The 14,919-nt window shown below is 42.2% G+C and overlaps 1 protein-coding gene across 1 annotated transcript in view; it reads right to left on the reverse strand.

Annotated features, from left to right (window-relative positions):
• Positions 1 to 520: 520 nt before the first annotated feature.
• The window catches only part of LOC106593976 (protein flightless-1 homolog), a gene marked incomplete at its 5' end in the record, with an annotated part of 87,624 nt that continues 73,225 nt past the window's right edge, over positions 521 to 14,919 (reverse strand). Inside the window, 4 exon segments of the mRNA XM_045711486.1 lie at positions 521 to 677; positions 8,324 to 8,389; positions 10,427 to 10,639; positions 13,809 to 13,937. Of these exon segments, the coding sequence (XP_045567442.1) occupies positions 543 to 677; positions 8,324 to 8,389; positions 10,427 to 10,639; positions 13,809 to 13,937 (543 nt within the window).

Raw genomic sequence — 14,919 nt, forward strand, 5'->3', positions numbered from 1 at the left:
AACAGGAAGGAGGAGAACAGGAAGGAGGAGGGAGGGGAACAGGAAGGAGGAGAACAGGAAGGAGGAGAACAGGAAGGAGGGAGGCGGGGGAACAGGAAGGAGGAGGGAGGGGAACAGGAAGGGGGAGAACAGGAAGGAGGAGGGAGGGGAACAGGAAGGAGGAGGGAGGGGAACAGGAAGGAGGGGAACAGGAAGGAGGAGGGAGGGGAACAGGAAGGAGGAGGGAGGGGAACAGGAAGGAGGAGGGAGGGGAACAGGAAGGAGGGGAACAGGAAGGAGGGAGGGGAACAGGAAGGAGGGGAGGGGAACAGGAAGGGGAACATCCAGCAGGTCAAACATGTGCTGATATGATAAAGCGTCTCTTTCAGGTAGAAGACAAAGCTGCATCTATGTAGAGCGGACATGTCTATGCTGTGTGTTTCTACGTGGACGTGTCTATGCTGTGCGTTTCTACGTAGAGCGGGCGTGTCTATGCTGTGTGTTTCTACGTGGACGTGTCTACGCTGTGCGTTTCTACGTGGACGTGTCTACGCTGTGCATTTCTACGCGGGCGGCGTCTTGAAGGCCCCCCAGCCGTGGAAGCATCGTGTGAAGCAGTGGGGTTCGTTCCCCTTCCTGACCAGACGCAGCTTCCTGGGCGTCTCCGACTCCTTAGACCGCATGTGCTGGATGTACACCTGGAGGAGAGACAGAACCACCATTATATTACCATCTGGAGGAGAGACAGAACCACCTGGAGGAGAGACAGAACCACCATTATATTACCACCTGGAGGAGAGACAGAACCACCTGGAGGAGAGACAGAACCACCATTATATTACCATCTGGAGGAGAGACAGAACCACCATTATATTACCATCTGGAGGAGAGACAGAACCACCATTATATTACCATCTGGAGGAGAGACAGAACCACCTGGAGGAGAGACAGAACCACCATTATATTACCATCTGGAGGAGAGACAGAACCACCTGGAGGAGAGACAGAACCACCATTATATTACCACCTGGAGGAGAGACAGAACCACCATTATATTACCATCTGGAGGAGAGACAGAACCACCATTATATTACCATCTGGAGGAGAGACAGAACCACCTGGAGGAGAGACAGAACCACCATTATATTACCATCTGGAGGAGAGACAGAACCACCTGGAGGAGAGACAGAACCACCATTATATTACCATCTGGAGGAGAGACAGAACCACCTGGAGGAGAGACAGAACCACCATTATATTACCATCTGGAGGAGAGACAGAACCACCATTATATTACCACCTGGAGGAGAGACAGAACCACCTGGAGGAGAGACAGAACCACCATTATATTACCATCTGGAGGAGAGACAGAACCACCTGGAGGAGAGACAGAACCACGATTATATTACCACCTGGAGGAGAGACAGAACCACCATTATATTACCATCTGGAGGAGAGACAGAATCACCATTATATTACCATCTGGAGGAGAGACAGAACCACCTGGAGGAGAGACAGAACCACCATTATATTACCACCTGGAGGAGAGACAGAACCACCATTATATTACCATCTGGAGGAGAGACAGAACCACCTGGAGGAGAGACAGAACCACCATTATATTACCATCTGGAGGAGAGACAGAACCACCTGGAGGAGAGACAGAACCACCATTATATTACCATCTGGAGGAGAGACAGAACCACCATTATATTACCACCTGGAGGAGAGACAGAACCACCATTATATTACCATCTGGAGGAGAGACAGAACCACCTGGAGGAGAGACAGAACCACCATTATATTACCACCTGGAGGAGAGACAGAACCACCATTATATTACCACCTGGAGGAGAGACAGAACCACCATTATATTACCATCTGGAGGAGAGACAGAACCACCTGGAGGAGAGACAGAACCACCTGGAGGAGAGACAGAACCACCATTATATTACCACCTGGAGGAGAGACAGAACCACCTGGAGGAGAGACAGAACCACCATTATATTACCATCTGGAGGAGAGACAGAACCACCTGGAGGAGAGACAGAACCACCATTATATTACCATCTGGAGGAGAGACAGAACCACCTGGAGGAGAGACAAAACCATCTGGAGGAGAGACAGAACCACCATTATATTACCACCTGGAGGAGAGACAGAACCACCATTATATTACCACCTGGAGGAGAGACAGAACCACCTGGAGGAGAGACAGAACCACCATTATATTACCACCTGGAGGAGAGACAGAACCACCATTATATTACCACCTGGAGGAGAGACAGAACCATCTGGAGGAGAGACAGAACCACCATTATATTACCATCTGGAGGAGAGACAGAACCACCTGGAGGAGAGACAGAACCACCATTATATTACCACCTGGAGGAGAGACAGAACCACCTGGAGGAGAGACAGAACCACCATTATATTACCACCTGGAGGAGAGACAGAACCACCTGGAGGAGAGACAGAACCACCTGGAGGAGAGACAGAACCACCATTATATTACCATCTGGAGGAGAGACAGAACCACCATTATATTACCATCTGGAGGAGAGACAGAACCACCTGGAGGAGAGACAGAACCACCTGGAGGAGAGACAGAACCACCATTATATTACCACCTGGAGGAGAGACAGAACCACCATTATATTACCACCTGGAGGAGAGACAGAACCACCATTATATTACCACCTGGAGGAGAGACAGAACCACCATTATATTACCATCTGGAGGAGAGACAGAACCACCTGGAGGAGAGACAGAATCACCATTATATTACCATCTGGAGGAGAGACAGAACCACCTGGAGGAGAGACAGAACCACCATTATATTACCACCTGGAGGAGAGACAGAACCACCATTATATTACCATCTGGAGGAGAGACAGAACATATAGTAAAACTATAGACTGACAGACACAGTAAAGATATAGTAAAACAATAGACTGGCAGACTCTATACACAGTAAAGATATAGTAAAACAATAGACTGACAGACACAGTAAAGATATAGTAAAACAATAGACTGGCAGACACAGTAAAGATATAGTAAAACAATAGACTGGCAGACTCTATACACAGTAAAGATATAGTAAAACAATAGACTGACAGACTCTATACACAGTAAAGATATAGTAAAACAATAGACTGGCAGACTCTATACACAGTAAAGATATAGTAAAACAATAGACTGGCAGACTCTATACACAGTAAAGATATAGTAAAACAATAGACTGACAGACTCTATACACAGTAAAGATATAGTAAAACTATAGACTGGCAGACTCAGTAAAGATATAGTAAAACAATAGACTGGCAGACTCTATACTCAGTAAAGATATAGTAAAACAATAGACTGACAGACACAGTAAAGATATAGTAAAACAATAGACTGGCAGACACAGTAAAGATATAGTAAAACAATAGACTGGCAGACACAGTAAAGATATAGTAAAACAATAGACTGACAGACTCTATACACAGTAAAGATATAGTAAAACAATAGACTGACAGACACAGTAAAGATATAGTAAAACAATAGACTGGCAGACTCTAGACACAGTAAAGATATAGTAAAACTATAGACTGGCAGACTCTATACACAGTAAAGATATAGTAAAACTATAGACTGGCAGACTCTATACACAGTAAAGATATAGTAAAACTATAGACTGGCAGACTCTATACACAGTAAAGATATAGTAAAACAATAGACTGACAGACACAGTAAAGATATAGTAAAACAATAGACTGGCATACTCTATACACAGTAAAGATATAGTAAAACAATAGACTGACAGACTCAGTAAAGATATAGTAAAACAATAGACTGACAGACTCTATACACAGTAAAGATATAGTAAAACAATAGACTGGCAGACTCTATACACAGTAAAGATATAGTAAAACTATAGACTGGCAGACACAGTAAAACTATAGACTGGCAGACTCTATACACAGTAAAGATATAGTAAAACAATAGACTGACAGACACAGTAAAGATATAGTAAAACAATAGACTGGCAGACTCTATACACAGTAAAGATATAGTAAAACTATAGACTGGCAGACTCTATACACAGTAAAGATATAGTAAAACAATAGACTGACAGACTCAGTAAAGATATAGTAAAACAATAGACTGACAGACACAGTAAAGATATAGTAAAACAATAGACTGGCAGACACAGTAAAGATATAGTAAAACAATAGACTGACAGACACAGTAAAGATATAGTAAAACAATAGACTGGCAGACTCTAGACACAGTAAAGATATAGTAAAACTATAGACTGACAGACACAGTAAAGATATAGTAAAACAATAGACTGACAGACACAGTAAAGATATAGTAAAACAATAGACTGGCAGACTCTAGACACAGTAAAGATATAGTAAAACTATAGACTGGCAGACTCTATACACAGTAAAGATATAGTAAAACAATAGACTGACAGACACAGTAAAGATATAGTAAAACAATAGACTGACAGACACAGTAAAGATATAGTAAAACTATAGACTGACAGACTCTATACACAGTAAAGATATAGTAAAACAATAGACTGGCAGACTCTATACACAGTAAAGATATAGTAAAACAATAGACTGACAGACACAGTAAAGATATAGTAAAACTATAGACTGACAGACTCTATACACAGTAAAGATATAGTAAAACAATAGACTGGCAGACTCTATACACAGTAAAGATATAGTAAAACAATAGACTGGCAGACTCTATACACAGTAAAGATATAGTAAAACAATAGACTGGCAGACTCTATACACAGTAAAGATATAGTAAAACTATAGACTGACAGACTCAGTAAAGATATAGTAAAACAATAGACTGGCAGACTCTATACACAGTAAAGATATAGTAAAACAATAGACTGGCAGACTCTATACACAGTAAAGATATAGTAAAACAATAGACTGGCAGACACAGTAAAGATATAGTAAAACTATAGACTGGCAGACTCTATACACAGTAAAGATATAGTAAAACAATAGACTGACAGACACAGTAAAGATATAGTAAAACAATAGACTGACAGACACAGTAAAGATATAGTAAAACAATAGACTGACAGACACAGTAAAGATATAGTAAAACTATAGACTGACAGACTCTATACACAGTAAAGATATAGTAAAACAATAGACTGGCAGACTCTATACACAGTAAAGATATAGTAAAACAATAGACTGGCAGACTCTATACACAGTAAAGATATAGTAAAACAATAGACTGGCAGACTCTATACACAGTAAAGATATAGTAAAACTATAGACTGACAGACTCAGTAAAGATATAGTAAAACAATAGACTGGCAGACTCTATACACAGTAAAGATATAGTAAAACAATAGACTGGCAGACTCTATACACAGTAAAGATATAGTAAAACAATAGACTGGCAGACACAGTAAAGATATAGTAAAACAATAGACTGACAGACACAGTAAAGATATAGTAAAACAATAGACTGACAGACTCTATACTCAGTAAAGATATAGTAAAACTATAGACTGACAGACTCTATACACAGTAAAGATATAGTAAAACAATAGACTGGCAGACTCTATACACAGTAAAGATATAGTAAAACAATAGACTGACAGACTCTATACACAGTAAAGATATAGTAAAACAATAGACTGACAGACACAGTAAAGATATAGTAAAACAATAGACTGGCAGACTCTATACACAGTAAAGATATAGTAAAACAATAGACTGGCAGACTCTAGACACAGTAAAGATATAGTAAAACAATAGACTGGCAGACTCTATAAACAGTAAAGATATAGTAAAACAATAGACTGACAGACTCTATAAACAGTAAAGATATAGTAAAACAATAGACTGACAGACACAGTAAAGATATAGTAAAACAATAGACTGGCAGACACAGTAAAGATATAGTAAAACAATAGACTGACAGACACAGTAAAGATATAGTAAAACAATAGACTGACAGACACAGTAAAGATATAGTAAAACAATAGACTGGCAGACTCTATACACAGTAAAGATATAGTAAAACAATAGACTGGCAGACACAGTAAAGATATAGTAAAACAATAGACTGGCAGACTCAGTAAAGATATAGTAAAACAATAGACTGGCAGACTCTATACACAGTAAAGATATAGTAAAACAATAGACTGGCAGACACAGTAAAGATATAGTAAAACAATAGACTGGCAGACTCTATACACAGTAAAGATATAGTAAAACAATAGACTGACAGACACAGTAAAGATATAGTAAAACAATAGACTGACAGACACAGTAAAGATATAGTAAAACAATAGACTGGCAGACTCTATACACAGTAAAGATATAGTAAAACAATAGACTGGCAGACTCTATACACAGTAAAGATATAGTAAAACAATAGACTGGCAGACTCTATACACAGTAAAGATATAGTAAAACAATAGACTGACAGACACAGTAAAGATATAGTAAAACAATAGACTGGCAGACTCTATACACAGTAAAGATATAGTAAAACAATAGACTGGCAGACACAGTAAAGATATAGTAAAACTATAGACTGGCAGACACAGTAAAGATATAGTAAAACAATAGACTGACAGACACAGTAAAGATATAGTAAAACAATAGACTGACAGACACAGTAAAGATATAGTAAAACTATAGACTGACAGACTCTATACACAGTAAAGATATAGTAAAACAATAGACTGGCAGACTCTATACACAGTAAAGATATAGTAAAACAATAGACTGGCAGACTCTATACACAGTAAAGATATAGTAAAACTATAGACTGACAGACTCAGTAAAGATATAGTAAAACAATAGACTGGCAGACTCTATACACAGTAAAGATATAGTAAAACAATAGACTGGCAGACTCTATACACAGTAAAGATATAGTAAAACAATAGACTGGCAGACACAGTAAAGATATAGTAAAACTATAGACTGGCAGACTCTATACACAGTAAAGATATAGTAAAACAATAGACTGACAGACACAGTAAAGATATAGTAAAACAATAGACTGACAGACACAGTAAAGATATAGTAAAACAATAGACTGACAGACTCTATACTCAGTAAAGATATAGTAAAACTATAGACTGACAGACTCTATACACAGTAAAGATATAGTAAAACAATAGACTGGCAGACTCTATACACAGTAAAGATATAGTAAAACAATAGACTGACAGACTCTATACACAGTAAAGATATAGTAAAACAATAGACTGACAGACACAGTAAAGATATAGTAAAACAATAGACTGGCAGACTCTATACACAGTAAAGATATAGTAAAACAATAGACTGGCAGACTCTATACACAGTAAAGATATAGTAAAACTATAGACTGGCAGACTCTATACACAGTAAAGATATAGTAAAACTATAGACTGACAGACTCTAGACACAGTAAAGATATAGTAAAACTATAGACTGGCAGACTCTATACACAGTAAAGATATAGTAAAACAATAGACTGACAGACACAGTAAAGATATAGTAAAACAATAGACTGGCAGACACAGTAAAGATATAGTAAAACAATAGACTGGCAGACACAGTAAAGATATAGTAAAACAATAGACTGGCAGACTCTATACACAGTAAAGATATAGTAAAACAATAGACTGACAGACACAGTAAAGATATAGTAAAACAATAGACTGGCAGACTCTATAAACAGTAAAGATATAGTAAAACAATAGACTGACAGACTCTATAAACAGTAAAGATATAGTAAAACAATAGACTGACAGACACAGTAAAGATATAGTAAAACAATAGACTGACAGACACAGTAAAGATATAGTAAAACAATAGACTGACAGACTCTATACACAGTAAAGATATAGTAAAACAATAGACTGACAGACTCTATAAACAGTAAAGATATAGTAAAACAATAGACTGACAGACACAGTAAAGATATAGTAAAACAATAGACTGACAGACACAGTAAAGATATAGTAAAACAATAGACTGACAGACTCTATACACAGTAAAGATATAGTAAAACAATAGACTGGCAGACTCAGTAAAGATATAGTAAAACAATAGACTGACAGACTCTATACACAGTAAAGATATAGTAAAACAATAGACTGGCAGACTCTATACACAGTAAAGATATAGTAAAACAATAGACTGGCAGACTCTAGATACAGTAAAGATATAGTAAAACAATAGACTGACAGACACAGTAAAGATATAGTAAAACAATAGACTGGCAGACTCTATACACAGTAAAGATATAGTAAAACTATAGAAAACAAATCATTACTGTTTGGGCGGGGGAGGGTCACATATCTCACCTGGCAGGCTTTGAGGCTGAGTTTAATTTCTACCTGACTGGTCTGAGTTCCCACCCACATGTACACCTGACAGAGAGAGAGAGGAAACATTATTACAGGTGTAGTGTCCAGGTGTATATAGATAGACAGGTGTAGTGTCCAGGTGTATATAGATAGACAGGTGTAGTGTCCAGGTGTATATAGATAGACAGGTGTATATAGATAGACAGGTGTGTGTAGTGTCCAGGTGTATATAGATAGACAGGTGTAGTGTCCAGGTGTATATAGATAGACAGGTGTATATAGATAGACAGGTGTAGTGTCCAGGTGTATATAGATAGACAGGTGTGTGTAGTGTCCAGGTGTATATAGATAGACAGGTGTGTGTAGTGTCCAGGTGTATATAGACAGACAGGTGTAGTGTCCAGGTGTATATAGACAGACAGGTGTAGTGTCCAGGTGTATATAGACAGACAGGTGTAGTGTCCAGGTGTATATAGATAGACAGGTGTATATAGATAGACAGGTGTGTGTAGTGTCCAGGTGTATATAGATAGACAGGTGTGTGTAGTGTCCAGGTGTATATAGACAGACAGGTGTGTGTAGTGTCCAGGTGTATATAGACAGACAGGTGTGTGTAGTGTCCAGGTGTATATAGACAGACAGGTGTAGTGTCCAGGTGTATATAGACAGACAGGTGTAGTGTCCAGGTGTATATAGACAGACAGGTGTAGTGTCCAGGTGTATATAGACAGACAGGTGTAGTGTCCAGGTGTATATAGACAGACAGGTGTAGTGTCCAGGTGTATATAGACAGACAGGTGTAGTGTCCAGGTGTATATAGACAGACAGGTGTAGTGTCCAGGTGTATATAGACAGACAGGTGTAGTGTCCAGGTGTATATAGACAGACAGGTGTAGTGTCCAGGTGTATATAGACAGACAGGTGTAGTGTCCAGGTGTATATAGACAGACAGGTGTAGTGTCCAGGTGTATATAGACAGACAGGTGTATATAGACAGACAGGTGTAGTGTCCAGGTGTATATAGACAGACAGGTGTAGTGTCCAGGTGTATATAGACAGACAGGTGTAGTGTCCAGGTGTATATAGACAGACAGGTGTAGTGTCCAGGTGTATATAGACAGACAGGTGTATATAGACAGACAGGTGTAGTGTCCAGGTGTATATAGACAGACAGGTGTAGTGTCCAGGTGTATATAGACAGACAGGTGTATATAGACAGACAGGTGTAGTGTCCAGGTGTATATAGACAGACAGGTGTAGTGTCCAGGTGTATATAGACAGACAGGTGTATATAGACAGACAGGTGTAGTGTCCAGGTGTATATAGACAGACAGGTGTAGTGTCCAGGTGTATATAGATAGACAGGTGTAGTGTCCAGGTGTATATAGACAGACGGGTGTAGTGTCCAGGTGTATATAGACAGACAGGTGTAGTGTCCAGGTGTATATAGACAGACAGGTGTAGTGTCCAGGTGTATATAGACAGACAGGTGTAGTGTCCAGGTGTATATAGACAGACAGGTGTAGTGTCCAGGTGTATATAGATAGACAGGTGTAGTGTCCAGGTGTATATAGACAGACAGGTGTAGTGTCCAGGTGTATATAGACAGACAGGTGTAGTGTCCAGGTGTATATAGACAGACAGGTGTAGTGTCCAGGTGTATATAGATAGACAGGTGTAGTGTCCAGGTGTATATAGACAGACAGGTGTAGTGTCCAGGTGTATATAGACAGACAGGTGTAGTGTCCAGGTGTATATAGACAGACAGGTGTAGTGTCCAGGTGTATATAGACAGACAGGTGTAGTGTCCAGGTGTATATAGACAGACAGGTGTAGTGTCCAGGTGTATATAGACAGACAGGTGTAGTGTCCAGGTGTATATAGACAGACAGGTGTAGTGTCCAGGTGTATATAGACAGACAGGTGTATATAGACAGACAGGTGTAGGGTCCAGGTGTATATAGACAGACAGGTGTAGTGTCCAGGTGTATATAGATAGACAGGTGTAGTGTCCAGGTGTATATAGACAGACAGGTGTAGTGTCCAGGTGTATATAGACAGACAGGTGTAGGGTCCAGGTGTATCTACAGCTCGTCCCACCTCTTGGCCGTTGTCCAGCAGCATGATGTCATCGTCGGCCAGGTCGTCCTGACAGAAGTCGGAACATTTCTCGGACACAGCGAAGAACCCCTTCTCATTGGAGCAGCGGAACAGTCTAGCGGACTTCATGTAGTCCGCGTCCTCATCGTACGCCTTCTGACAGCCAATCCCCACCCAGAAGAAGTTCTCCGGCTCCTCCCCCTCGTTGATCACCTAGGAGACACGAGTATATAGATAGATACCATAGTTACCAGTCAAACTGCCACGGTCAGAGGTTCCATGGTTACCAGTCAAACTGCCACGGTCAGAGGTTCCATGGTTACCAGTCAAACTGCCACGGTCAGAGGTTCCATGGTTACCGGGCAAACTGCCACGGTCAGAGAGAGGTTCCATGGTTACCGGGCAAACTGCCACGGTCAGAGGTTCCATGGTTACCGGTCAAACTGCCACGGTCAGAGAGAGGTTCCATGGTTACCAGTCAAACTGCCACGGTCAGAGGTTCCATGGTTACCAGTCAAACTGCCACGTTCAGAGGTTCCATGGTTACCGGTCAAACTGCCACGGTCAGAGGTTCCATGGTTACCAGTCAAACTGCCACGGTCAGAGGTTCCATGGTTACCAGTCAAACTGCCACGGTCAGAGGTTCCATGGTTACCGGTCAAACTGCCACGGTCAGAGGTTCCATGGTTACCAGTCAAACTGCCACGGTCAGAGGTTCCATGGTTACCGGTCAAACTGCCACGGTCAGAGGTTCCATGGTTACCGGTCAAACTGCCACGGTCAGAGGTTCCATGGTTACCAGTCAAACTGCCACGGTCAGAGGTTCCATGGTTACCGGGCAAACTGCCACGGTCAGAGAGAGGTTCCATGGTTACCGGGCAAACTGCCACGGTCAGAGGTTCCATGGTTACCGGTCAAACTGCCACGGTCAGAGAGAGGTTCCATGGTTACCAGTCAAACTGCCACGGTCAGAGGTTCCATGGTTACCAGTCAAACTGCCACGTTCAGAGGTTCCATGGTTACCGGTCAAACTGCCACGGTCAGAGGTTCCATGGTTACCAGTCAAACTGCCACGGTCAGAGGTTCCATGGTTACCAGTCAAACTGCCACGGTCAGAGGTTCCATGGTTACCGGTCAAACTGCCACGGTCAGAGGTTCCATGGTTACCAGTCAAACTGCCACGGTCAGAGGTTCCATGGTTACCGGTCAAACTGCCACGGTCAGAGGTTCCATGGTTACCAGTCAAACTGCCACGGTCAGAGGTTCCATGGTTACCAGTCAAACTGCCACGGTCAGAGAGAGGTTCCATGGTTACCAGTCAAACTGCCACGGTCAGAGGTTCCATGGTTACCAGTCAAACTGCCACGGTCAGAGGTTCCATGGTTACCAGTCAAACTGCCACGGTCAGAGGTTCCATGGTTACCAGTCAAACTGCCACGGTCAGAGAGAGGTTCCATGGTTACCAGTCAAACTGCCACGGTCAGAGAGAGGTTCCATGGTTACCAGTCAAACTGCCACGGTCAGAGAGAGGTTCCATGGTTACCGGTCAAACTGCCACGGTCAGAGAGAGGTTCCATGGTTACCGGTCAAACTGCCACGGTCAGAGGTTCCATGGTTACCGGTCAAACTGCCACGGTCAGAGAGAGGTTCCATGGTTACCGGTCAAACTGCCACGGTCAGAGAGAGGTTCCATGGTTACCAGTCAAACTGCCACGGTCAGAGAGAGGTTCCATGGTTACCAGTCAAACTGCCACGGTCAGAGGTTCCATGGTTACCGGTCAAACTGCCACGGTCAGAGGTTCCATGGTTACCGGTCAAACTGCCACGGTCAGAGGTTCCATGGTTACCGGTCAAACTGCCACGGTCAGAGAGAGGTTCCATGGTTACCAGTCAAACTGCCACGGTCAGAGAGAGGTTCCATGGTTACCAGTCAAACTGCCACGGTCAGAGGTTCCATGGTTACCAGTCAAACTGCCACGGTCAGAAAGAGGTTCCATGGTTACCAGTCAAACTGCCACGGTCAGAGAGAGGTTCCATGGTTACCAGTCAAACTGCCACGGTCAGAGAGAGGTTCCATGGTTACCAGTCAAACTGCCACGGTCAGAGAGAGGTTCCATGGTTACCAGTCAAACTGCCACGGTCAGAGGTTCCATGGTTACCGGTCAAACTGCCACGGTCAGAGAGAGGTTCCATGGTTACCGGTCAAACTGCCACGGTCAGAGAGAGGTTCCATGGTTACCAGTCAAACTGCCACGGTCAGAGGTTCCATGGTTACCAGTCAAACTGCCACGGTCAGAGGTTCCATGGTTACCAGTCAAACTGCCACGGTCAGAGAGAGGTTCCATGGTTACCAGTCAAACTGCCACGGTCAGAGAGAGGTTCCATGGTTACCAGTCAAACTGCCACGGTCAGAGAGAGGTTCCATGGTTACCAGTCAAACTGCCACGGTCAGAGAGAGGTTCCATGGTTACCAGTCAAACTGCCACGGTCAGAGGTTCCATGGTTACCAGTCAAACTGCCACATTAACCAGTGTATAACAGGTATAACAGACAGGTATTAAGACAGACAGACAGGTATAAAGACAGCCAGACAGGTATAAAGACAGCCAGACAGGTATAAAGACAGACAGACATAACAGACAGACAGGTATAAAGACAGCCAGACAGGTATAAAGACAGACAGGTATAAAGAAAGACAGGTATAAAGACAGACAGGTATAAAGACAGACAGGTATAAAGACAGACAGACAGGTATAAAGACAGATGTACCTGTTTGCTGTAGGTATAACAGACAGACAGGTATAAAGACAGACAGACAGGTATAAAGACAGACAGACAGGTATAAAGACAGACAGACAGGTATAACAGACAGACAGGTATAAAGACAGACAGACAGGTATAACAGACAGACAGGTATAACAGACAGACAGGTATAACAGACAGATGTACCTGTTTGCTGTAGGTATAACAGACAGACAGGTATAACAGACAGACAGGTATAAAGACAGACAGGTATAACAGACAGACAGGTATAACAGACAGACAGGTATAACAGACAGACAGGTATAACAGACAGACAGGTATAAAGACAGACAGGTATAACAGACAGACAGACAGGTATAACAGACAGACAGGTATAAAGACAGACAGGTATAACAGACAGACAGGTATAACAGACAGACAGGTATAACAGACAGACAGGTATAACAGACAGGTATAACAGACAGACAGGTATAACAGACAGACAGGTATAACAGACAGGTATAACAGACAGACAGGTATAACAGACAGACAGGTATAACAGACAGACAGGTATAACAGACAGACAGGTATAACAGACAGACAGGTATAACAGACAGACAGGTATAACAGACAGATGTACCTGTTTGCTGTAGGTTTCATCAAACAGACAGTTCATGATGTCTTCAGCCAGTTTGGCCTCATCAGGGTCAGCAGCCCGGCCCACCCAGGTATAGACTATCCCCTGGTTGTCTGTACTCTCAAAGGGCACCTACACACACACACACACACACACACACACACACACACACACACACACACACACACACACACACACACACACACACACACACACACACACACACCCAGACCACACACACACACACACACACCCACACACCCACACACACACACACCCAGACCACACACACACACCCACACACACACACACACACACACACACACACCAGTCAGTCAATACACTATTAACATGTTGGGGGATAGGGGGCAGTATTTTCACGGCCGGATAAAAAAAACGTACCCGATTTAATCTGGTTACTACTCCTGCCCAGTAACTAGAATATGCATATAATTATTGGCTTTGGATAGAAAACACCCTAAAGTTTCTAAAACTGTTTGAATGGTGTCTGTGTGTATAACAGAACTCATACGGCAGGCCAAAACCTGAGAAGATTCCATACAGGAAGTGCCCTGTCTGACAATTTGTTTTCCTTCTAATTGCATCTCTATCGAAAATACAGCATCTGTGCTGTAACGTGACACTTTCTAAGGCTTCCATTGGCTCTCTAAAGCCTTTAGAAAGTGGAATGACGCGTCTCCTGTCTCTGGGTCAGAGAACAGCAGCAGAGTTTGTAAGTTGTCAGCCTGGGGACAGTGAGACTGGAGATGCGCGTTCACGAGACCTCGCCATTTTTTTCTTTCAGTCTTTGAATGAATACAACGTTGTCCGGTTGGAATATTATCGCTATTTTACGAGAAAAATAGCATCAAAATGTATTTTAAACAGCGTTTGACATGCTTCTAAGTACGGTAATGGAATATTTAGACATTTTTTGGCACGAAATGCGCTCGCGCGTTACCCTTCGGATAGTGACCTGAACGCACGAACAAAACGGAGGTATTTGGACATAACTATGGATTATTTGGAACCAAAACAACATTTGTTATTGAAGTAGAAGTCCTGGGAGTGCATTCTGACGAAGAACAGCAAAGGTAATCCAATTTTTCTTATA

Source organism: Salmo salar, unplaced genomic scaffold, assembly GCF_905237065.1.
Source record: "Salmo salar unplaced genomic scaffold, Ssal_v3.1, whole genome shotgun sequence".
NCBI lineage: Eukaryota > Metazoa > Chordata > Actinopteri > Salmoniformes > Salmonidae > Salmo > Salmo salar.